This window comes from Ambystoma mexicanum, chromosome 7q (assembly GCF_040938575.1).
Source record: "Ambystoma mexicanum isolate Mex_15411 chromosome 7q, UKY_AmexF1_1, whole genome shotgun sequence".
In the NCBI taxonomy this organism is placed as follows: domain Eukaryota; kingdom Metazoa; phylum Chordata; class Amphibia; order Caudata; family Ambystomatidae; genus Ambystoma; species Ambystoma mexicanum.
Window position 1 is genome coordinate 410,575,187 of NC_090941.1, and position 24,501 is coordinate 410,599,687.

The 24,501-nt window shown below is 47.7% G+C and overlaps 1 protein-coding gene across 7 annotated transcripts in view; it reads left to right on the forward strand.

The window, feature by feature from the left end:
* The window catches only part of DIAPH3 (diaphanous related formin 3), a 2,562,783-nt gene that overhangs the window by 1,427,636 nt on the left and 1,110,646 nt on the right, over positions 1-24,501 (forward strand). For all 7 annotated transcript variants that reach the window (XM_069640497.1, XM_069640493.1, XM_069640496.1 and 4 more), the window contains one exon: positions 3,167-3,261. In XM_069640497.1, the coding sequence (XP_069496598.1) occupies positions 3,167-3,261 (95 nt within the window). The remainder of the gene's footprint in view (positions 1-3,166; positions 3,262-24,501) is intronic.

Below are 24,501 nucleotides of genomic sequence, written 5' to 3' on the forward strand. Positions count from 1 at the left end.
TATAGCGACGACCAGTGAGCCATTCAAATGCAATTCTAAAAGCGGTAAGCCCGTGGACTTAAGAAATAAAAAACATCCTTGTCCAGGAAAACCGTTGTAGAACTCCTTTGCCCAAACAGATCTTCTCTCTGTCTCCTAATCTTTTCTCCTCACAGAACAGACATCTTGTCCGACCCAAATTTCACTACCAAAGGTCACTCACTACCTGTCGGTCAGCATACACCCCCGCCACCCTCCCCAGGTTACCTGATGTCATAGGGGGCGGCTCTGCCTCTGCCACTCCCTATTGGGAAAAACGCTTGCATCACAGGGTCTACAGCGGACCAATGAAACTGGCCTAAAGTGAAGTCCCTGTCCAACAGAAAAAAGAAAAGATTATCCCTTTTCCAGGCTGCAGCCTTAAAGTAAAAAACAGAAATAACAGATCACAAATGACTCGCCTAGCACAAATTGAAAATAGGTGGATGTGCGTCGGGGCTGGGGCGGGGCTGAGGCGGGACCAAATGAAGTTTTGTTGGTTTGTAACTTTGGCTCCCAGATCCCCTTGCACACCAGGCAGGGCTTCCACTATCTTTGTACGCTAAATGTGGTTTAATGCTGTGTTATTTAAATAATTCGTTTGCCTTTATAAGGTAAGCAGTTTAATTGTAATCGTTGTTGCACTCAACCAGTTTTAGCACCAGCTTGCTTTAGCTGCCGTGTTAGTGTAGGTTTTTTTCTTTGCAAAAGTTGAGCTTTGTTCAGCGGAGTATCCAGCATTGCAAGAGTGGGTGGCGGGGCTCGAAAAAAGTCCTGCTACTTTCCCCCACAACCCCAAACAGTGCGCGATTCCATACGGTCTCATTCACGTCCCCCTCACCCATTCAACTTTTTTGTTAACATTAGAGGCAGATGGCATTTTATGGAAGATTTGGGTGGGCACCACGTATAGATGAGGTATGTTATTCTAGTAAATGCAGTTAAAGTAATCGGAGCATACCTTTTGGCCTTGGCACACGGTTACATAAATTCATAGAAGAAATGGAACTAGAAAGAAATCTAGGCCGAGGTATGCTCACGCATAAAAAGCTGCTACTGATATTAACATTTGACTGCAATAATCAAAACAAGAATTTTAGATTGAGTCTGCCTTCAGGGCTAGGACACTTGAGTTGAGTAACAATGAATGGTAACAGTATAACAGTATGTAGAACAAACAAACGTAAAAAAAGTAATCTTTACATACCATGTTGGATTCGAGTAAAGAGAGATAAAACACAATAAGGCAAGAAATCCGGACTCGATCCGAAATGCATTGGCATACTATAATAGTGACATGCACTTTTGCATTTTCATGCAATTAAAAAACTTAAAATATTCTAAAATTCTTGTGTTGATAATTAATGTACAAGTCAAATACGAATATCCATAGCAGCTTTTTTTAAGAGCACGGCGTGAGCATACCTCAGACTAGATCGCATTTTAACACCTACAGATACAAAAAAACTGCACAACCATTACATATGAAGGAGAAGCGTATCTGTTAGAGCTCTGTTCAGGCTCTGTGGGTGCAAATTGCATGCAAACCATCACATCTGCATATAGATTGCACCAACAGAAGAGACTTCACAGAAAAGGACTTTGCAAGGAGCATTGCCAGTCTTTGATAGAGGCACCAGGGAAGTGACTTTCGAATAAGTTGCTATAAATAAGCAAAGTGGCAAATAGCGTTGTTGTGCAAAATACCTAAATTGCACTATTATTATGTGGAGAAACTCTTTAGTCATTAGTTTGTATTTTTTTAGAACAGCATAATGTATTGACATAAGCTTTGAAGTGAATCACTTACAGAGCTGCAGATAAGACAAAGTGCGATTAAATGATTTGCATGGGGATCACAAACTTTGGTTAAATGTTGAAACCGGGATGTGGACAGTTTAAGCTACTGAAAAGATCTTCCCAGGTTTAGTGGATAGAGATATTTATTAAGGTTTTGTATTTCATGGGCTTAAATAATACTTTATTTCTAGCAATGCCTTGGAAGCAAACCACATTTCATAATAAATTAGCCTTTCATAATAGACTAACTATAAACTATATGCAGTGTCATAGAAATATGTTGAGCAATAAGAGTATGGCTTTAGTTTTATTCTCCCCAACCTGCATATACAGTCACAATGGAATCATGCAGATTAAAGCGAGCCTAACAAATCCCCCTTGGGTATTAAAGCCATAGTCGTTTCCTAAAGCATGCAGCAGTATGCACCCTTCTCACTTTTGATCACCCCTATTCACATGTATTAAGGGACAAAAGTCCCACTAATAGTCCCCCCCCCTCCCTCCCTCCCATTATTGTCTAATGGCTCCCATTGCTCTGTGCAAGGACAATGAGGGTGCTGAGGAGAAACACTGTGCTTGGCACCATCATTGTCTGTGAGGGTGCCGAAAGGGAGAGGTGTCCCACTACCAAATGTCCCCGTCTGGCTCTAAAAGAGCCACTGGGGGGGGAGCTGTGCCCCGCTTGGTACACCACTGCCATTGTTCCATGTTTTAGCTTTCTCTTTACTGTGTTAAATTAGGTTGGTGTGTCTTGTTGAAGGTAATCTTGCTGTGAAATTGCATTGCTGTTTTTTGATTGCAGAGAATTGGTTGTCTGCGTCTGAAGTCCGAATGGCTGTAATGCAGTCAATACCAGTATTTATTGGCTGCATTCTGATTGAACGGATGTCAATAAAGACTTCCATTTTGTAACTGAGGCATACAAGTGATAAAACATTGGCTTTGCCATTTGGTAATTCCAAACTACAGCTTCCTGGGATATGTTTTCTTTTCACCTTCCAAGCAAATGAAACCTTCTAATTTAATTCATTGATCACTTCCCGAAACATTATTCTTATTGGTGCTCAGGTAAAATAGCATATGTTTTATATGTGGATGAAAATTAGTCGGGTAGAAAACCCCTCCCACGCCCACCCTACCTGGCTGCTGGCAAATGTTGCAAGAATACGGACATTCTCTAAAAATACATTTCATTCTGTTTACAAATGGTCATCTGATGCAGTGGTAGTTGATTGTGGGAAGGCTACACAAGACCGTTTTTTTTTTGCTGTGACTGTGTCCTTTGCTCTGAACTGGAAGCAAAACGAGAGAGCGATTGTTTCCCACTCACGTTTTTTCCTCATTTCAGCCATTTTTCTGGGTTCCTTTCGAATGCCCTACGAGGAAATCAGAACGATGATATTGGAAGTTGATGAAGCACAGCTGACAGAGTCCATGATTCAGGTAGGCCTATTGACGTAGTTCAATTACCAATATTGCAGGGTAAGCATCACGTTTAGCGTGGACTAGTAATTGACAGACATTGTTAACACAAATCGCTATGCTACAAGAATCACTGGTACACGATGGGCCTTTTCAGAATGCACACTCTACTTCCAGTTCACGCAGTATATCTTAAATCCTGGAGCAGTATAGCAGTTTAGTCTCTGGTGCCATTTTATTTCAAGATAAGGCATGTGTTTTTTTAATAGTCATTGCAGGATTAACTTCAAATTGTCCATGTTACATTAAAAGCATGTAAACATAAAACCTGTTTAAAAACTCCGTTCACATATTTTCAACTCTATAAAATAGCAACCCTAACAGAAAATGTGGTCCTTGAGGGAAGGTTGGGCAGACCGTGCTGCCTTAACTCGCACAACACCCGTAGTTTTCATGGTTTTGCCATTTTAAATGGATAGCCAATTATTTATGCAACTCAAAATGGTAGGTTGCAGGTAAGGTCTTTGCAGAGAGGGCTACATGAGAGGGCATTTCACTTTGGGTGGCGGTCTGCTCGATTCTCTATGCTTAAAGTGCTGCAAAAGCAGCCCCTAAAGGCACATTTTCTTCACGTCTTGGACATCATTGTCCATATTTCCAGAGGAGCTGGTGAATGAAGGAGTATTAAAACCAAATGCACTTTTGGCATTTTCTCTGAGGGCTTGCTCAATGGGACGATATAATGCAGTGACCCTGATTCACACATCATCGCGATCACTTGGCCATGCCAAGCTCGCATGCGAGTGAAAGAAGGGGTTGCATAGGTGCAGCTCGTGGCTCCTTATTGGATGTTTTTTCCACATTTGTTATCACAAACATTATTTTGTTCTGAAATAGTGCCTGTAGATTTGAATTTGTAATGAACTGTGATTGGCTTTTGTGAACCACTTTATTCTCATGCATGACGTTGTTTAATTTCTTGCTTGCATCGGGTGTCTCATCCTAAATGTTTTCCTAGAGTTATTTTGTAGGATCTTTTGTGTTGGACTTGCAATTGTAGCGTCAACTGTTTGCCCCAGTATTGTTCCTACATTCGCATTTTACGTGTGGGGCTTCCCTGCTCTATTCTGGGCCTCTAGTAAACGTTTGAATGGACTGTTTGCTTTCAATGGCTCGCTGGGTTCTTCTTGGACCTGTAGTTTGTCTGATTTTTGATTTCCTCGTCCCAAACCTCTTTAGACAACCAGTTCACCAACTATCCAAGGCCTGAGCTGTCTTCCAGTTTTTCTTTTGGCGTACTTTTTACCTTCTCCCAACTTCTATCCTGACTAATGGTGGTCATTACTTGAACCTCTTGCTTGCTCGGACCACAGCATGTTTGATTAGAGTATGGCTTGGATGGATCCTACCCCATCTGGTCAAACTATTTTTCTGCATTTTACCACAATGTTCATTTTTTGATGGGGGCCCTACTCTCTGTTCCCACCTTACCAACCTGCTCACGCCCAATACCTATTTTACTACCCCCCCCACAAAAAACCCTTCTTCCAGCCTCAAACTTTTGCAGTGAATCTCCATCGATCAGAAGGGGGATGCTTTCTGGGGCCCAGGGGTAAGCTGACCTGATGAGGATCATTTTAATATAGTAAATCTTTTGTACGGTTAATTTACTCCCTGACTGCAGCCTTCAGTGTGGGCAGGAATATGCTGTTTTTGACGCACAGTAGATGTGCAAAATAATAAAAATGCGAGCCGCATGGGCAAGCAAGGTGAGATGAAAGTGGAGGACTTATTACTGAGTTCTCATGAGCAGAACGGTCAAAAGTGTAGTTGTGGAAAATTGTCTGTTCTCATAAATCCTACTCTAAACCTTTTTTCCTCAAGCCGTTTCCTACTCTTTGCACTTATTTCCAGAACTCGTTGGAGGCACTTGTGATATCCCCCTCCCCCTTGGTCGCCTGTGTCATGTATGCCTCCCTCCCTCCCCCTTGGTCGCCTGTGTCATGTATGCCTCCCTCCCTCCCCCTTGGTCGCCTTTGTCATGTATGCCTCCCCCCTCGGTCGCGTGTCTTGTATGCCTCCCTCCCCCTCGGTTGCCTGTGTCATGTATGCCTCCCTGCCTCCCCATTGGTCGCCTGTGTCATGTATGCCTCCCCCTTGGTCGCCTGTGTCATGTATGCCTCCCCCCTCCCCCTTGGTCGCCTGTGTCATGTATGCCTCCCCCCTCCCCCTTGGTCACCTGTGTCATGTATGCCCCCCCTCCCCCCCTTGGTCGCCTGTGTCATGTATGCCTCCCCCTTGGTCGCCTGTGTCATGTATGCCTCCCCCCTCCCCCTTGGTCGCCTGTGTCATGTATGCCCCCCTCCCCCTTGGTCGCCTATGTCATGTATGCCTCCCCCCCACCCCCTTGGTCTCCTGTGTCATGTATGCCTCCCCCCCACCCCCCTTGGTCGCCTGTGTCATGTATGCCTTCCCCCTCCGTCGCCTGTGTCTTGTATGCCCCCCCCCCCTCCCTTCTGGTCGCCTGTGTCTTGTATGCCTCCCCCCTGGTCGCCTGTGTCATGTATGCCTCCCTCCCCCCACCCGGTTGCCTGTGTCATGTATGCCTCCACTCTCCCCCTTGGTCGCCTGTGTCATGTATGCCTCCCCCCTCCCCCTTGGTCACCTGTGTCATGTATGCCCCCCTCCCCCTTGGTCGCCTGTGCCATGTATGCCTCCCCCCTCGGTCGCCTGTGTCATGTATGCTTCCCCCCTCGGTCACCTGTGTCATGTATGCCTCCCTCCCCATCGGTTGCCTGTGTCATGTATGCCTCCCCGCCTCCCCCTTGGTCGCCTGTGTCATGTATGCCTCCCCCTTGGCCGTCTGTGTCATGTATGCCCCCCCTCCCCCTTGGTCGCCTGTGTCATGTATGCCTCCCCCCCCCCCCCTTGGTCGCCTGTGTCATGTATGCCCCCCTTCCCCCTTGGTCGCCTGTGTCATGTATGCCTCCCCCTTGGTCGCCTGTGTCATGTATGCCTCCCCCTTGGTCGCCTGTGTCATGTATGCCTCCCCCTTGGTCGCCTGTGTCTTGTATGCCTCCCCCTTGGTCGCCTGTGTCTTGTATGCCTCCCCCTCCCCCTTGGTCGCCTGTGTCTTGTATGCCTCCCCCCTCCACCTTGGTCGCCTGTGTCATGTATGCCTCCCCCCCTCGGTCGCCTGTGTCATGTATGCCTCCCCCCTCCCCTTTGATCAACTGTGTCTTGTATGCCTCCCCCTCCCCCTCGGTCGCCTGTGTCTTGTATGCCCCCCCCTCCCCTCTGGTCGCCTGTGTCATGTATGCCTCCCCCCCTTGGTCGCCTGTGTCATGTATGCCTCCCCTCTCCCCCTTGGTCGCCTGTGTCATGTATGCCTCCCCCCCTCCCCCTTGGTCGCCTGTGTCATGTATGCCTCCCCCCTTCCCCTTGGTCGCTCACTACTTACTTTGTCCCGTGCATTACCTGTTGTTGCCACCCTTTGCGATGGGGTTGGCTCTCATGTTTTATGCCACCAATTTTGACCATGTGCATTACCTGTTGTTGCCACCCTTTGCGATGGGGTTGGCTCTCATGTTTTATGCCACCAATTTTGACCATCTGCATTACCTGTTATTGCCACCCTTTAAAATGGGGTTGGCTCTCATGTTTTATGCGACCTATTTTGACCCCTTGCATTACCTGTTGTTGCCACCCTTCAAGATGAGGCTGGCTCTCATGTATTAAGCTATCTACTCCGACCACATGCACTTATGTAACTAAGCAAGTATTCTTAACAGCGCCACGATGCCCGAGGGCAGTTGTGCGCTTTACAAATGCAAATAAATAAATATCTCAGGCCTTAGTAGCTTTCTCGCACGTTTTCAGCTGGGTCAATGGCTGGGCCTATAGTTGGCACAGCTTTTTTTTTTTAAATGTGAATGGTCTTCTGTCGACACATGACAGTAAAGAGCTTGGGGGTGATATGGTTATCGCAGGCGATAACACACAATTCAATTTTACTTGCTTGCTGAGCTCTCCTTTGTGTCATTTTTTTATAATTTATCTTTTTTGTTTTCACATAAGAGCAATGTAAATGTGGTCGAAAAAGGAAAGCTCCCAGGAATCTATCCGTTTGGAGGTTCTGCAGCTTAATGGAAATGACATTATTTCATGATAATGACATTATTTATCAAAAGAGAGACAAGGAGCGAAATGCAAAACAGTTGGGAAGGCATGCTCTATATCGAGTTCTTATAGACTCTGGAGCTTTAATAGGGCTTTATGCTTTGGATGCCAGGAAGGTAAGAGGGCGTGAACATAATCTTGCCGCCTTAGGACACCCATGAACATCAATGGATGCACGCTTAGATAGGCCATCCTTCTCTTCTGTTTATCCTGTTATTTTTATCATGCCCGTCTTCAGTGACCATACTTGCTCTCGCCGACCCTCGAGCTCAGGTAGACCTTTTGAAGGATAGGTGACTTGGGCAGGTTACCTAAGAGTACAGTGCCTAGTACAGCGACTAAGTGTAGGTTAGGGTTGTGTAACAAAGTGCAGTAGCCAATGTATGAAAATGTTATCAAAACCAAAAGAAAACAACAAATGTCCTGCCTTCTCACATTCCCACAGGGGTCCCGATACAAATGGTACCTCACATGTGTCGGTGCACTGACCTGGGCACCAAGGGAAAAGGCTAAACCACTGGTATACCAAAGGGCCTGGGAAGGAGACATTTTTACATTTTTTGGGCCTGGGATGTTGCAGCCACCAAGGAAAACAGGGGAACCCCATGCATTTCTGAAAAGAAGACACCTGTGGGAATCCAATGAGGTCTTACTTTTGTGAATCGCCCTAGAATGTATTACCCACAAAGCACAGCAAATTACAAAATGTGAGGAAAAAATAAATGTTCGATTTTCCGCAAGCCAAGCGGCAGCCCCAGGGAGCCCCGGCAGGGACCCTATCCCTACCCGGAGGGAAACGCTCTAATGCAGCGCAGCTAGACCTCCACAACAGTCGTGGGTGATGTCCCGGGGCATATCCGCCTGTCTCCCATGTGTGTCGACCGCCCCCAAGTCCAGCGTGGTTCCAGTGAGCACCGGCCAGGTGCCCATCCCTTCCCAGAGGGAAAAGCAGTAATGTAGGCTAGCCAGAACTCCCGGACGGTCGAGGGTGCTTCCTCCGGGCTTGGGCGCAATTCTCCCTTGTTGGTCGACCGTCCCCAAGTTCAGCGTTTCCAGTGAGCCCTGGCAGGGTGCCCATCCGTTCCCACAGGGGAAAGCTGTAACGCAGGCTAGCCAGAGCTCTAGAAAAGCCGGGGGTGCTGGGTCTATGAGGGCTGTCGACTAACAAGGGAGACAGGCGCCCAAGGCCGGGACCATCACCCCCGACCATCTAAGAAATCTGGCTGGGTTCAATTACAGCATTTACCTCCGGGAAGGGACACAGGACCTTGCCAGGAGTTCACTAAGACCTCTGCTGGACTTGGGGACGGTCGACCCACATGAGAGACGGGCTCCAAAGGCTGGGGACATCGCCCCGTCCATCCTGGAGGTCTGGCTGGCCTGTTGTTTTCCCTCCAGGGAGGGATGAAGGACCCTGCCAGGGCTGCCTTGGAACGCCGCTGATGTTGGGGACGATCCCTGTTCCTCCCAGGAGGGAAAAGCTGTAACACAGCATGGTCAGAGCTCCAGGATGGCCAAGGGTACTGCCGCCGGGCTTGGGTGCCTGGTTCCCATGTGGGTTGACCGTCCCCAAGACCAGCAACAGTCCCAGGGAGCCCCGGCAGGTTCCCAATCCTTCCCCGGAGGGAGGAACTGAAACACAGCCCAGCCAGACGTCTAGAAATGCCAGGGGTGCTGCCCCCGGGCCATGGGCATCTGCCTTACACGTGTGTCGACTGCCCCCGGTCCATCGACAGTCATTGGGTGACCCGGCAGGGTCCTTTCCCCGCAGGTAAAAGTCCAACGTGGCTCAGCCAGATATCCAGGATGGCCGGCAGTGCTGCGATGGGCACAAGCCATACAGCCCTCACCCCAGAATCCTTTCCCTGCTTGCCTAGTGCTCCTTTCTGCTTTCTAGGAGTGGCAAAATGGGGCCAGATCCTCAAGTATGCCTCCCCCACAAACCCCAGGGAAGCCGAAAGGATGTACCACTCTGTGTGGGATTCCTGAGAGGGCTGGACCCCAGGGACTGAGCGAGCCCCCTGACTCCACCCCCACAGCCCCCGCCCAAGTGTGCCACTACCAATATAGTGGAATGTTGTTTTGCCTTCCTTGAGGGCAAATGTATGCATAACAGCACCCATCTGCCTCTAAACATGGCAAAACATCGTGGCCCCTTTGTGGCTTTTTTTTGGGTGTGGGGGCGGGGGGTAGTTTGACCTGGGAGGGTCCCCCAATCCCCAAAATCAAATTCAATTCCCTGGTGGTCTAGTGCTCCTTTCTGCTTCCCAGGGGTGGCAAAAAGGGGCCAGACCGTCATTTTGCACCTACCCCCAAGGAAGCAGAAAGGATCTGCCCCTCCTTGGGGTGTTACCGAGGGGGGCTGGCCCATAGGCATGGGTCCAGCCCCCTGATTCCCCCCAAGTCTGCCCAAAATAGATTTCAATGGATTACTTTTCTCCCGCAGATTCCTCATTATGATAGATGTTCATCTCCAGCTTCGCTGTTCGGCAAACTTTTCGCCAGGTGGCGCAGTGGACCTCGACTCAGCCGTCGATCCGTCTTGTCTGGCCCTTGATCGTCGGCTCCGGACGTGACATCCGGCATAGTGTGTGTGTGTGTACATATATATATACCTCCCGTCACTAAGCCCCATGAGTCAGTTGCTTTTTTCTGCGCGCTTGCACCCTGCATCGGGAACCCTCCTCGAGGTTACTCAACGTTCTTATTGTACTTTGTACGCTTTTTTTCTTAAAAGACCTTGACGCAATGTCCCACAGGGTTTCGGGCTTCAAGCGATGCTGCAATTGCGGGGCCAAATTGCAAGACCGACCCCATGACTTCTGTCTATGGTGTCTGGGTGCTAGTCATGACACGGAGGACTGCACGTCGTGTGCAAAGATGCAGCTGAAATCCCTGCGGGAGAGGGCCGGGAAACTCGCTTTGGGCCGACCTTTCGCCAAGTCTGCGGCGTGGTCACTAGTTTCGGCCTTGGAGGCCGAGACGGAGGAGCCCACCCCTGTCAAGGGGAAAGACCGACATAGTAAGAAGACCAAGAAGAGGTGCCATTCCTCGTCTTCCTCTCAGAAGAGGAATCGGCACCACTGCCATCGACGTGAGTCCAGCTCGCCATCGGAACGAGGTAAGCCCTCGGTGGGGCTGAACACTCGAGAGGAGTGGGAGAGTTTTAAAACCTCTATGTTGCAAATGTTTGACGCAAGCGGCTGTAGTTGCAGCTCCAGCCCCCGACTAGCAGGCTTTGACGGCTAATGCGGCGCTGGATGTTCCTGACCCCAAGTCAGCCCCTCCGTCGACAGCGCCAAAAGCGTCTTCGGGTGTTACTCCCGTCAGGCATAAGTCGCTGGAAGGCCGTAGGGCCGAGGCTCCCGACGTCTCTCGGTTGCCAGAGTATCCCTCGGCGCCAATAGTACCCTCGGCATTGATCGCTTCGGCATTGAAGTCCATCCTGAATCCTCTGGAACCGACAGTCGCGATCTGGTTTCTTTGATTCCATGCACCCCATATTCGGAGTCGAGGAACACGATGGCCCTGAGGACGCTGCATCGGGAACACGACTTGAGGTTACTCAATGTTCTTATTGTACTTTGTATGCCTTTTTCTTAAAATACCTTAACGCAATGTCGTCCCACAGGGTTTTGGGCTTCAAGCAATGCTGCTCCACCCGACTCCGGACTCCCTCAGCCTACATGCCTGGCTCTTAAGAGAATAAGGTGTGATGACTGGGTACTCTCTGCAGAGGTGCTTGAGGTATTGCTGGCTGTACAGAGTCCGTCTAGTAGATCTCTGTATGCATGCAGGTGGAGACGATTTGAGGCATGGTGCAGGGAAGGTGACACTGACCCTATCTCTTGCCATACCACCACAATGATGATGTTCCTTCTGTCACCGGCTTCTTAAGGCCTTCAGGTTGCCACAGTGAAAGGGTATTTGGCAGTCCCATCTGTGTTTAAGAGATCCCAAACCAAGGTTCATTTTTCACCATTCCAGTCATGGCCCAGTTCCTGAAGGGCCTTCTCAATAAGTTTCTGCCAAGCCCCTTTGTTGTCCCAGATTGGGATCTTAATCTGGTTTTGACCTTTTTGATGGAGGCTCCATTTGAGCCTAAGCATTCATGTTCTTTGTGGCGGCTGTTGTCCCTTAAAACTGCCTTTTTGGTTGCAATCTCTTCTTCCAGGAGGGTTGGGGAACTGCAAGCTTTGTGCTGCAACCCTCCATTCCTGAAGTTCTTTCGTGAGAAAATCTCTTAAAGTTAGACCTGGACTCCTTCCTAAGGTGGTTTCGGAATTTCGTCTGTCTGAGTCCATTGAATTACCTGTAATTTACCCTCTTCAGCATCCCTCGAAAGATAGAGGAGCGTTTCCACCGCCTTGATCCCAAGAGGGGATTGCATTTCTATGTCGCTCGTACGTTTGAGTTTAGGAAATCTGACCAATTGTTTGCCGTCACTAAACAGACTCTCACAATGGATCATCCTGTGCATAGCCGAGTGTTACCAATCGGCAGGCAAGGAGCTTCCAGCAGGCATCACGGCTCACTCGACTAGAGGGGTCTCAGCCTCAATGGCCCTCCAGAGAGGGGTCCCTGTTAGGGATATTTGCTGGGCATCAACGTGGTCACCCTTGCATACCTTTACCAAGCACTATGCCTTGGACGTTGCACAGGGAGCTGATGCTAGGTTCGGTAGGGCGGTTCTGCAGAATCTACTGGTTTAAGATCTTTCTGCCCTCCTCGGTTATCCTAACTGCTTGGAGAGTCTATCATGAGGAGGAATCTGCGGGAGAAAAGCAATCCATTGAAGGAGAAATTACCTTACGTTAATCTTCTTTCTATGGATTCTTCTTCAGCAGATTCCTCATTGCTCCTCCCATCCGTCCCCGCTCAAAGTTTTGTTCTGTGGGTTGTTGCTTCTGTCCAAGCAAGTAGACATCTGGTGATGGCGCTCAAATGACCGTTTCTGCTTTAAAAAAAAAGTTAATATTTCTTTTTTCTTCACACATTGTTGTGGGGTCACCCTGTTGGGGTGCAGCCTTGTTAATGTTTTAATGGCTGGTAAGCCTCCTCCTGTGGCTTTTCTTCTGCAGCGTTCAAGCGCAAGGGGAGAGATTAGTGACGTGGTATATATACGACACCTGACATTGCGTCCTGAGCAACGATCAAGAGCCAGACAAAATGAACCGACTGCCGAGTCGCGGTCCAGTACGCCTCCTGGCAAAACGTTTTCCGAATAGCAATGCTGGCGATGAACATCTATCATGATGAGGAATCTGCAGGAGAAGAATCAATAGAAAGAACATTATGGTAAGGTAATTTCTCCATGTTTTTGTTTGTTGCCTGTCTTGGGGGCAAATCGGTGCACAACAGCACCCATCTTCCCCTAAAGAAGTCAAAACATTGTGCCTCCTTTTTATTTATTATTTTGGTGGGGTGGGGCGGGGCAGCCCCAAAATCCATTCCCTGTTGGTCCAGTGGGGATTGCTGGTCAAGGATCGAATGATACTTGACCAGCAATTTGCTTGTAGGAGGTCTCGTTAGAAAGGGGAGACTCTGCCCTTTCTAACAGACCCTTCTCCATGCAAATCGGGCAAAAATACCCGAGCAGCAGGCTAAAGCGTGGATGCTATATTTACATGCTGAAGCCTTTCCGCTTCAACATGTAAACACCATTTCCTGATGACATTGGAGCACGTAGCATATGCCAACGTCATCAGGGTAACCCCCAGGCACGGAAGGGGGAAGTCCTCCCCTTCACTGCCTGAAGGTTGGGGAGATCGAGGGACCAGCAGGGAGGCAATCCGCCCTCTCAAACGTAAGCAGTGCAGAGGACGAGGTATCTCATTCCCGGCACTGGAACCTCACCCTCCGCACTTAATTGGTTAAACTACTATGTTTTGTAATTCCATTATAATCTTGTAATATGTCACTTCATGATTTTAACATTTTACATATTGTACATTAATAAATGTACTAATGTTACTATTACATTTCTATCAACATCAACATTTTACTATCATAACCGGTCTTGTTATTTATAGCTGAAACATTACCATTAATAGAAGATGAAAATACAATTCAACCAAATATTAAGAAAAAAAGAACATAAACATCATACATCTTGGAAGTATAATTTACTAACTGCCCCACCCGGGTTTGCACGGGTCCGTAGCGGACATGCCCCTGGGTGTCTGCTATAGCCTTCTGTATGTTTTATTGTGTAATAACTTCCTATTTTTGAAAAATCGCAAAATCGGCAATCTGCCGAAATTGCCTATAATGATAGCAAAGGACCTTACCCTGCTCTGTGCAGTGCAAATGGGTGGAGATGGTCAAATTTCACGATTGCCTTTACACCTCAGACTGGTATGCTAACACTGGGACAAAATTTCAGCTAACCAACTGTTATGAGGCTGGAGCTAACCCCGGACATACAAACACACTTTTCCAAATATGTGTAGATTTTAAAAACAAATAACTTACAAATAAAACTTGCAAAGTTGAGAAAAGAAAAACCACATTGTCTTTTGTCTAATACATATAAAATACAATTTTGTTTAATAATACAAACATGTGCAATCAGAACAAAGGTAAAATAAAATAGTGGTTAGACAAAGTAAAACAAAATTGGAGTTTCTCCCCCCATAAAAACAAGAGCACAAATGTGTTTATAAAAAGAATGTAAAAATCCAATGAAAAACAAGACCTGATACTTTGGTAAACAAAAATGCCCTTTCTTTCATGTCGGCTGTAAAACAAAAGTATGAAAATAAATCTGTAAATGGAAAAACACCACAAACATTCCTCCAAAAAGGAACACCAATAAAGGAACATACAAGCAAAGACAGTAGTGAACAGGAAGTTAAAAAAAAAGTCTTCACAATACACTCAGCACATTAAAACAAACACCTGAAAATACAAATGCACTCTTCAATACTCCCAAGGTTACTACTGAGGATAACTGTACAACAGAGCATTAATTTATTTCACAATGGCAAACGCCTAAAGTGAACAAATAATAATTAGTAAAAAGCACTCTCTAAATTTGAATGTATTTTAAGAATACAAACTTCTCATATTCAACTAGAAATACAACCTACATTGCCTATGTTTCAATAATTGTATGCGCTGTTCCACCACGAGACAAAAAAGACATCACCTAACAGTAAAGCTACTATTACCCACAGTTCAAAGTCCACGAATTCCCAGCAATAACACACATGCATTCCCTACTACTATTTCAAAAGTACAAACTGTCATTATAGAAGCTGCAAAAAAGATGTATTGCCTACTGCTTCTAGTACCATTTCAAAGGTGCAAAGTACTTTTATTCAGCCAAAAGCAATATACATCGTAGCAGTTTGACTACTTGTATTTCAAAAACTAAAACTTCTCATTTACCCCAAAAATATAACAAATGATTTACCACTGCAAACCCCTGTAACATCAACAAAGTACTTAAAAAAGGGAATGTGGTTAGCGTGGGAAAGAGCTCTGAGGTATTTGCTGTGTGGGAAAAACGAGCACAGTAAATGACATCCGGGCAAGGACTTGGATCCATGAATAGTGTAAGATGGAGGGAGGCAAGGATGAGATTTGGTTCCAGGGGAGAGGGTGTGATGAATCTGAGATGATTTCCCCATAAACCACACCTGGGACCCCTCTCATGTAGCCAGGGAAATGCAGACACTTTGTGATCCTGACCCTGGGGGTGGTGTTCTACAGGAGGATCACATACGGGGAAGCAGGTCAGGAAGAATGGGAAAACCACTTTTATCACTTCACGAGAGCCCCTACCATCCTTATGGCTTATTGTAACATTGAAGCTGTGGACAAAGATGATTTGAACATTGTGGACTTCAAGTACCAGAATGCCCAATATACTGGGACGAAGAAGAGGGTTACAGAGTGTGATGAATCCTGCGGAGTCCTCACAAAAACCCTACCTAAAGTGTCCTCCCATGTGTGCAGGGAAAGGCAGATGATTCCTGATCTCGACCCTAGAGGTGATATTAGCCAGGAGGATCACATAGGAGGAGAAGGGCCTCAGAGGGACAAGAGGACTCTGCTGGGTGAGTGTGGTTTTTGTCTTCCTCAAAGAAGGAAATATAAGGTATACTGAAATGTGTAATGGCTTGCTGTAAGAGAGAACCTTTATTTCCCGAAGCTAACTATCTGAATGTGGGTGAAAGCATCACAACCAGTTATGCAGTGGGACTAAGGAAAAACCTTTTAAAATCACTGACATACATGGAGATGAAAGCTCCTATGATGTGCATGGGAATATTAAAGATGAATCTTTCATTATTACCAGCTTAGATTCTGAAAAACGTAATTCCCCGGTAAAATTGACATTTTCATTGAATCCTTATAGTACCTCTTTTAAGGAATGTAATTAAGGAAAGAAAGGAAGTGGGTATTGAATATTCCATTAGAAAAGCTGATTTGAACATTGTGGACTCCAAGTGCCACAATGCCCAAAGTACTGGTACGAAAAAAAAGAGGGCTGCAGAGGCATGAGCCTGCAAGTTGCAGCCTAATGGTGTTAATGAACCTCACCTGAGGGAGATTGGGAGGCATAAACGGCCCCATCGGGTGCACGCCAACGAGAGTAGCAGCAGGAGGTGGACTAGTCATGATTTCTCTACATTGAAGCAGAATCTGGAGGGGAACAAGATGCCGGGACCTCTGTCATTTGTTGAGCAGTTACTGGTTCTGAAAGGGTCTCCTGCTCTGGAGACCTTGATTGCAGAGGTCGTGTAGCGGGAAGCTTTGGTGTTGGAAGCTTTCCATCTGGAGACTGAGATTAGAGGTCGCGCGGCAATAAGGATGAACTTTGAAAGCTTTCCCCAAAGTAAGGCGGGTGCCAGTGGCAGGCGAGTACTGGAGAGCCTCTGGAGCAGAGAAATCTCCTTTTTCGAGTGGCGCAGGCCGCAGGGACCCAAAGGAATCAGGCTGGAGGGCTGCGTAAAGCAACAGAAGCTGATGACCCGAAGGCAGCAGAGCGAGCGAATGCGCACGCCAGACCGGGTGAATACACTATTGCATTATGACTCGCAGAGCGCTCCGTGACCGCCCACTGACCAAGCCGGGGTGCCCTAAGTGCGGGACTAACATAAAGAGAGCAATGTAAACATTTTGAATACCAAACTGAATGATATTAATCTGATGAAACCTAAGCTGTTTTAAAGAGGTAGCAAAATATAAACTTTACAAAAGACCAGAAAGGTGCAACTGTGTTTATGCGGGTCCGAATAATTGCCAACAAGAAGAAAGGGAAATATTGCAAGAAACCAATCCAAACAAGTATTGCCAAAGCCTAACAAGCCAAGTTAAAAAGAACAAACATTGCCAAGCCAAGAGAGGGCAATTAAGAACCCAAATATTTGTGAATCAGATTGCATCTGTGTCAAAGAGGCGATTAGAGGAATTGTCTTAAATCCACATTGTCAATGCCAAAGAAGTATAAGAGTGAAAGTAAACCATTGTCCGCATTTAGTTAATGCGGACGTGGGCAAACAAGAGTGGCAGGAAGGCTGTCCTTCTAACAGAATGTATTCAGGAGTTGTGGAGCAGAACCTGCAATGTGCGTGGCAATCACAGGTGTGTAATAAACAGCAGCAACGTGTTTCTTGTCTTCGTTGAAGAAATATTGAAGCTTGAGGTTGTGAAGCAAAAAGACTTTGCTAACTTGTTGGACGATAACATTTACAACTGAAGTACTTGTGGTTAGTTTTATTTTGTCCTGGCAGGAGAGTGCACCAGGGCAGAGAACTTTGTAGTAGTAGGCCTGGCACATGAGTGGATCAGGTGGGAATCATCAAAGTACTGTGATGCGGTTCAAAGTCTCAAAGAAGAAGTTGCATGTTTCACATTCGCATGAATCAGTTCATATTCAATTCTTGGTGAATAGGTTCTCGATTCCGTAGGTGTCTCGATATAAATCCCACCTCAAAAAGTGTAATGTCTTCTTTGTGCATCGGCCAAGACACATTACACTTTTGAGGTGGGATTTAACCCGAGACACCTACGGAATCGAGAACATATTCACCAAGAATTGAATACGAACTGGATCATGTGAATGTGATACATGCCCTCATTTGAAAAAGGCACATGACGTGCCGAAACGCGTGTCCTACAAAAGGGCTCTGCTTCGGGCTATTGGAGTGAATCTTTTGAATCTTTTTGAATTATAAACCAAAAGTTTGAATCAAAACCTAAAAACCTGTGGCGCATTCTTTTGTGTGAAAACCAAAAAACAAATATTACCTTGTTAAATTGTATGTACGAGTGTGAGGGACAGACACCTTTTGTTAGAGTGTTTCCTTTAGTTTATTTTGATAGGCAGGGAAATCCTTGTCAGGTTAGGTATAGTGAGGCCTTTAGCCAACTTTTTGAGTTAATAAAATGGCATCTTTTCAAAAACCTTCACAAAGTTTTCCACTCCAAATTTCTGACCCCTCACAAAGGGTTATTGTTATGTGAGAGAGATTTGGTTCAGGGCTTTTGGTCTGGTGTATCATTTCTGTTAGTGTTGTTTCTTGTTGCTCTGGTTTGGTTTAAAGAGCACAGGCAGTCTGACCCCAATGATCTTGTTTACTTCAGGGTTTTCACTTGATTTGCTGGCTCTTTGCACAATCATTAGAACATATATCTGATTGTGTTTACAGGCAGCGTGGAGTCAGACATGATGTCTGATCTACTGCAGTCCTTCAGTGTTGAGTTGTGTGGATTTGTAGGATTTTCCTGTAATCAGGGTTCTGCCTGATTGATGCTACAGTGTGTGGGCGTCTGAAAGCCTGCAGGCTTTTGTGCTATTGTTGATTGAGCAGCAAGGTATTCAGGGATTTTGGGGGGCGTGGCTACGAGAGCCATATGAGGATCCTTGACAATAGTGCATATGCAGATGCACAGAAGTCCTGAAAATGTGTATGCCCGCTTATGAAGGCGGTGCACAGGTTTGGTGAACTCCTGGAGCCCGGGAGACCCATGGGGCCGGAGTTTTGAACACTGCCGTGGTCGCAAGAAAGGCGACACAAAATGGTGAACGGGAGGTGAGGACAAAGAACCCAAAGAATAAAAAGGAGAAGATCGTTTTCTCTAACGAAGAGGAGTCACTGAATTTTTTGATGAATCTTTTATTTATTGCCTTGTGAATATTTAGGTTACAAAAGTCATTAACTATGTATTAAATTGCTTTGTCAAATATCATTTGGGCTTATTGCCTCTTAGAAAGTGTGCAGGGGACGCAGTTTTCCATTATTTGGATCTCTTTGTTGCCACAAGCACAATAGCAAGCAACAGCGCTCAAGCACGTGGGAGGACACAACCCACTCTGGGCGCAAACTAAAAGGGCATGGGGACCCCCACCACGGGCTTTCCCGTGGGCCACTGCTGACTACGAGGTGACCCTGAGGAGCTGAAGCCAATAACCAGAGTGCCCGCGGAAAAATGCACAACATCATCAAGATGGCCACCAAACAGGCTAAAACAAAGGGCAAACAACCCAGGCTGAACGAGTATGCCAGAACGCCGCTCACGGCATAAGGAGCCAGGAGCAAAGAGAGGATCCCCACCATGGGTCCTGACGCCACGAGCAAAGATCAGCAAATCCTGGAAGCAATAGCGGACCTGAAACTGGCGTGGGAAACCAAACTGGAATCGGCCATGGTCGAATTGAAGGCGGCACTAGAACTTAAAGTAGGTGCGGTACAGGAAGAGGTGAACCTCTTCAGACAAGATGTCAAAATACTAGCAGAACGCACAGACGAATTGGAAAAGGAAGTGGCCCGCACAAAGCCGCAAGTGCGTCCCACAAGGCAGAGATCCACATCCTCGAACAGCGCGGGCCAACTTAGAATACAGGGCGGAGGAAGCGGAGGGACAGGCCCGGAGGAATAACGTCCGCATTGTGGGTCTGCCGGAAGGAGCAGAGGGACCAAACCCCACAGAATACACTGAAACAATGCTGCTGCAAGAAATAACTGGGGGGTGCTGACCCAAGGATTCTCTTGGGAATGGGCGCACAGGGCCCTGACAAGGAGGCCACCACCAGGAGCCCCCCCGCCCCACCCCCGCCCCCCCGAGGCCGATAATAGCCAAGATCCTGAACTATCGAGACAGGGAGAAGCACTTCCTCCGGAAGGGTGGAACGATACAGAGGGCATCAGCAAACATAACGGCATACCCGGATTACACACTGCTGGTACAAAGAAGACTCATGAACTATTGTTCTGTGAAAAGAAGACTGCGGGAAGCAGGCTACAAATACATGGTGATATACCTGGCAAAACTGAAGGTGTACCACAAAAACAGGGCACTGTTCTTTGACACCCCGGAGGATGCGTCGGAGTGGCTAGATACACAGAGCTGTCCGCCGGAATCGGGTATCCAGAAGGAAGGCGGCGCAGATGAGTAGAAGGAAGTCTGCGACGCTAACGGTGCAGCAGACTTGGACACTGGGACTTGAATATAAGATAGGGTTATGGTTGCTGGGATAGGCGCAGTAAAGGACATATGAATATGATCCTCGGGGCACGGGAACATAGTGCTAGACATAGGACCCTAAGGGAACCTGCTCTCACACCCGCCGTAAATAGACTAGGTAGGTGACCGGTAGACCGGTGACACTCTGCTGGGAACCTGATCTCGGCATCCCGAGGGAGGACCAAATGTGGGGGAGCCTGAGATCCAGGGATGGAGCTGGGCACCAGTTGGGGATGGGTAGGGAGGAGGGAGGGGCGGGAAGGTGTGCTGTAAACGTAGTTGGGGGAGAAGGGGGCGAGGGTTAGTTGGGGAGTTGTTGTTGTATTTGGGAGGGGTACCAGCCCATATTCATGCCAAACGAGACAGGAGGGAGGACCAAAGAGGGAGGGACAGGGGACAAACCATGCATGGCGATGGGTAGTCTTAGAATTGTCACCTGGAACGTGAGAGGCCTATATAGTCACCTGAAGAGGAATAAAGTAATGATGTAGCTGAGAAGGCTGAAAGTGGACATAGCGCTGCTACAGGAAAACTACCTCACTAGAGAGAAACTGGAGGTGGTTAGGAAAAAGTGGAAAGAGACCACCATAGGAGCGACATACTCTGCTTATGCTAGGGAGTGGTTACCTGGGTAGCACCTCTTGTGCCATTCCAGATGCTGCAGGCCACGGCGGAACCAGATGGTAGGATGGTACTGATGCGTGGGTTGCTGGATAATAGAGAAGTGAGCATTATAAATACCTATGCTCCCAACCAAGACACGGCGGCTTATTTCAGGGCTCTATACGACAAAATTAGCCCCCACCTGGGTGGCCCGATTATATGGGGAGGGGGCTTTAACTGCACGTTATACCCTAGAATGGATAGGTCGGATGATGAACTAAATAAGCCCACCCCCGACGCGAAAGCACTACAGGCCCTGTTGAGAGATTTTGGATTAGAGGATATCTGGAGACAGCAACACCCGAAGGATAGGCATTACTCACTACGCTGCCCTGCATGGCCTGTACACGAGATTGGATTACATTTTTGTTGCTTCGGAACTTGCAGGGGAAATGATGGGCTCAGAATACAAGGCGAGAGTATTATCGGACCATTCCCCCTTGGCCTTGGAGTGGAGACACCAGCCTCCCAGAGTGAGAATCCCGACATGGAGGCTCAGAGCCGAATCCCTGCAGGACTCTGTATTCCAAGAGGACTTAAGGGAGGAGATTGTGTACTTCGACATTAACACAATGAGTGTACAGTCGGAGGGAACTTTATGGGAGGCGTTTAAAGTGGTGGTAAGAGGTGCAGCCATCTCCAAATCCAGAGGGCTCCAAGGGGGCATGTAGCTCTCGCTCTAAGAGACAGAGAAGAAACTGGAAGAAATGATGCAGAAGGAGGGTACCTCACAGGACGACGCCGCACAGGTGAATTTACTACAACAAACTAGTAGGGAGCATTGGGGAAGACTTTGTAAATTGAATTATAAAAAATATATTGACATGCAACACGCAGGGGGAGATAAACCAGGAAGGCTGCTAGCATGGTTATATAAAAATTAGACACCCAGAGCAGTTGTCAGGGAGATAAGGGGGAGAGGAAGGTCCGATCTGGGACACCCAAGAGGGAGTAAACTAAGGGTTCCTTAGTTTCTATAAACGCCTCTGAGGACCCGGGGGTTGAGACGGGAAGGGAGATTCAGGAAACACTGGAAGATACAGGATTACCCAAATTAAACGATGAAGAACGGGAGAACCTGGATGCCCCAATTACAATAGAGGAATTAGAGACAATGGTTCTGCACCTACCCACGTGCAAAGCCCCGGGGTCGGACGGGCTCCCTAGTGAATTCTATAGTACATATAAGCAGGAAGTACTCCCATCCTCCCCGTCCCCCCTTGGTGCTGGCCATGTTCTACAAAGTGTTCAAGAAAGGAAGGCTGCCAGAGTCTCTGAGAGAGGTGGTGATTATACCGCTACTAAAAACAGGCAAGCCCAGCACAGATTGTGGGTCATATAGACCCCTATCCATGCTGAACCAAGACAGCAAAATTCTAACGGCAGTGCTGGCAAACAGACTGAAAAGGGTAATTGGTAAACTTATACACCCCGATAAAACAGGCTAGGTTCCGGGCAGGAATGTAACGGACAACCACAGGAGACTGCACCACATTATAGACAAGACAGAGAAGGACCCAGACGAAATGGCTATAGTCTCGCTGGATGCAATAAAAGCCTTTGACTCTGTGAGGTGGCCGTGGTTGTTGTCGGCCTTAAAAGAATACGGGATGGGAACAGGGTACCTGAGGTGGGTTAAGATGATGTACAGCTCCCGAATGGCCAGGGTCAAAACGGGGGCGATAATCTCAAATGGCCGCTAGGCAGAGGCACTAGACACGGCTGCCCCTGGTCGCCCATGCTTTACATTCTGGCATTAGAACCACTAGCGATCTGTCTTAGACAACAGTACGGGGAGATAGGAATCCATACGAAGGGGGGACCGCACCTGATATCATCTTACGCCGATGATGTATTGCTGTACTTGCGCTTCCCAGTGGAAAACTTACAGTAGGTCCTGGAAGTGATGGACCGCTATGCGACCCTTTCGGGCATAGCGGTAAATCCCAAGAAGTCAAGCATGTTCCCCCTGGGGAGATATAGAGGGCCCGGCATAGGAGTCTACCTGCTTTGCCGATACCCTGGCAGACCAGGACATTTCGATACTTGGGGATTAACATATATCATATGGCCGTGACGAACATAAACACAACACGGAAAGGGCAGTGGAAGGCATCAGGAATAGTATGGGGTTCTGGGCAAAGCTCCCCCTGACCATGATGGGAAGTGCGGCCCGGATCAAGATGGTGGTTCTGCCCAGGCTATTACATTTTTTCACGAACATCCCATACATGCTCCCCAAACGCTTTTTCACAAAGCTCCATAGCTTATGCAGGGGCTTCCTGTGGCATAATTCCAGGAACAGGGTGGCCCTTTGGAAGCTGCAGAACCCATGTGATGAGGGGGGCATAAACCTACCGAATTCCGAAATTTACTACCTGGCGGGACAGCTCCAGTATGTGGTAAGGTGGCTGTCCGATGAAGAGACGGCCAAAGCTAGACTTTTGAGCCAGGATTCAGCTCCATTCTTTCTGAGAACTGGTGTGGCTGCCTCAATCGGAGATGCAAGGTAGTGCGAGATTGCTGGAACTGGGCCGGAAAATGTGGTGCAGAGCGTGGCAAATAGCGGGGAATCCGACCCCAAGCTCCCTGCAGGTGCCGCTTGTGGCGCTATGCGGCGAGGACACGCAAATGATGTGATCCGCAGATACTGGGAACCGATGGGCCTGGCGACACTCAGGGACATATGGCAGAAGGGGGGGTACTAGACTTTGAGAAGATAATGGAGGACACCGGGGTACACAGAGGACAATATATTACAAATACAAGAAGGATTAAGCGACTGCGAGAAAGGTTGCCTGTGGTAGGACTAGCGCAACAACCTGATACTGTCATTGAGACGATGTACAATTTTCGGAGGGCGGGCACGAAATATCCTGCAATTTACGAACTATTGGTGACCAGGGTGGGCAAGGAGTAGCTCCAACTGAGGCGGGACTGGGAGGAGGAGGCGGGAGAACCTTTGCTAGATGGACAATGGGAGAGGGCCCAGAGGTATCATAAGAAGGTGTCCCGGAATGTGAGGCTACAGCAGATCCAGTTATACATCACCCAAAGGGCATATATGACCCCTAGTAGAATTGCCAGGTTTGGAAGCTCAGTGATACAGAAGTGCCCAAGGTGCAGGGAGGTGGATGTCGGGATGATGCACATGTTCTGGGCATGCCCGGAAGTGGGCAGATTCTGGATGGAGGTCAAACTTCTGTCCCAAAAGGGGATTCAGTTGGCGGTGGAGTGGGTGTGGGCATGCATGCTGGGAGGTTTTGTCAGACCACACAACCTGAAGCACATCAGTAAGATGAAAGATTTAGCTTACATCTTTGCCAAACGGAGAAATGCAATGGGCTGGGAAGCAGCCCAAAGACCCAGAATAGAGGTGTGGTGGGCCAACCACCTGAAATGGGCAGAGGTGGAGACGGCGGCATTGTGTGAAGCAGTCGCCAGGGGAGGGGAGGAGGAGGTGGGACCCCCGATAGAGTGGAGACAACTAGTGACATGATGGTGGGACTCCCTCAGGATGAACTTAGCGAAGATGATACGCTTGAGAACAAAAGAGGGGGGACAAACCCTGAGGGGCGGATTCTGAGGTATTGAAGTAAGGGCTTGAGTTAAGGGGGTGGAGGGGGGAGGACTGTGATGCAAAACATGTGAAAATAATAATGTGAAGCTTACACGTGAATGTCCTACATGTTGGTAAAGTTGGTGTGTTAATAAAACAATAAAATGTTTTTTTTAAAAAAAGGTATTCAGGGATTTTCCGATGGTAAGGTGGTTTTAATCGTTGAGCGTAATGCAGAGTTTTAAAGTGACTCCTCTAACTGATCGGGAGCCAATAGTATTTTGGCGGGCTGGGATGATGTATATGTCTTTGCCGTCTAAGAAGTGCCTATCTGCCATGTTTTGGACATGTTGTGACCTGTTCAGTAGTTTATCTGGTAGCCC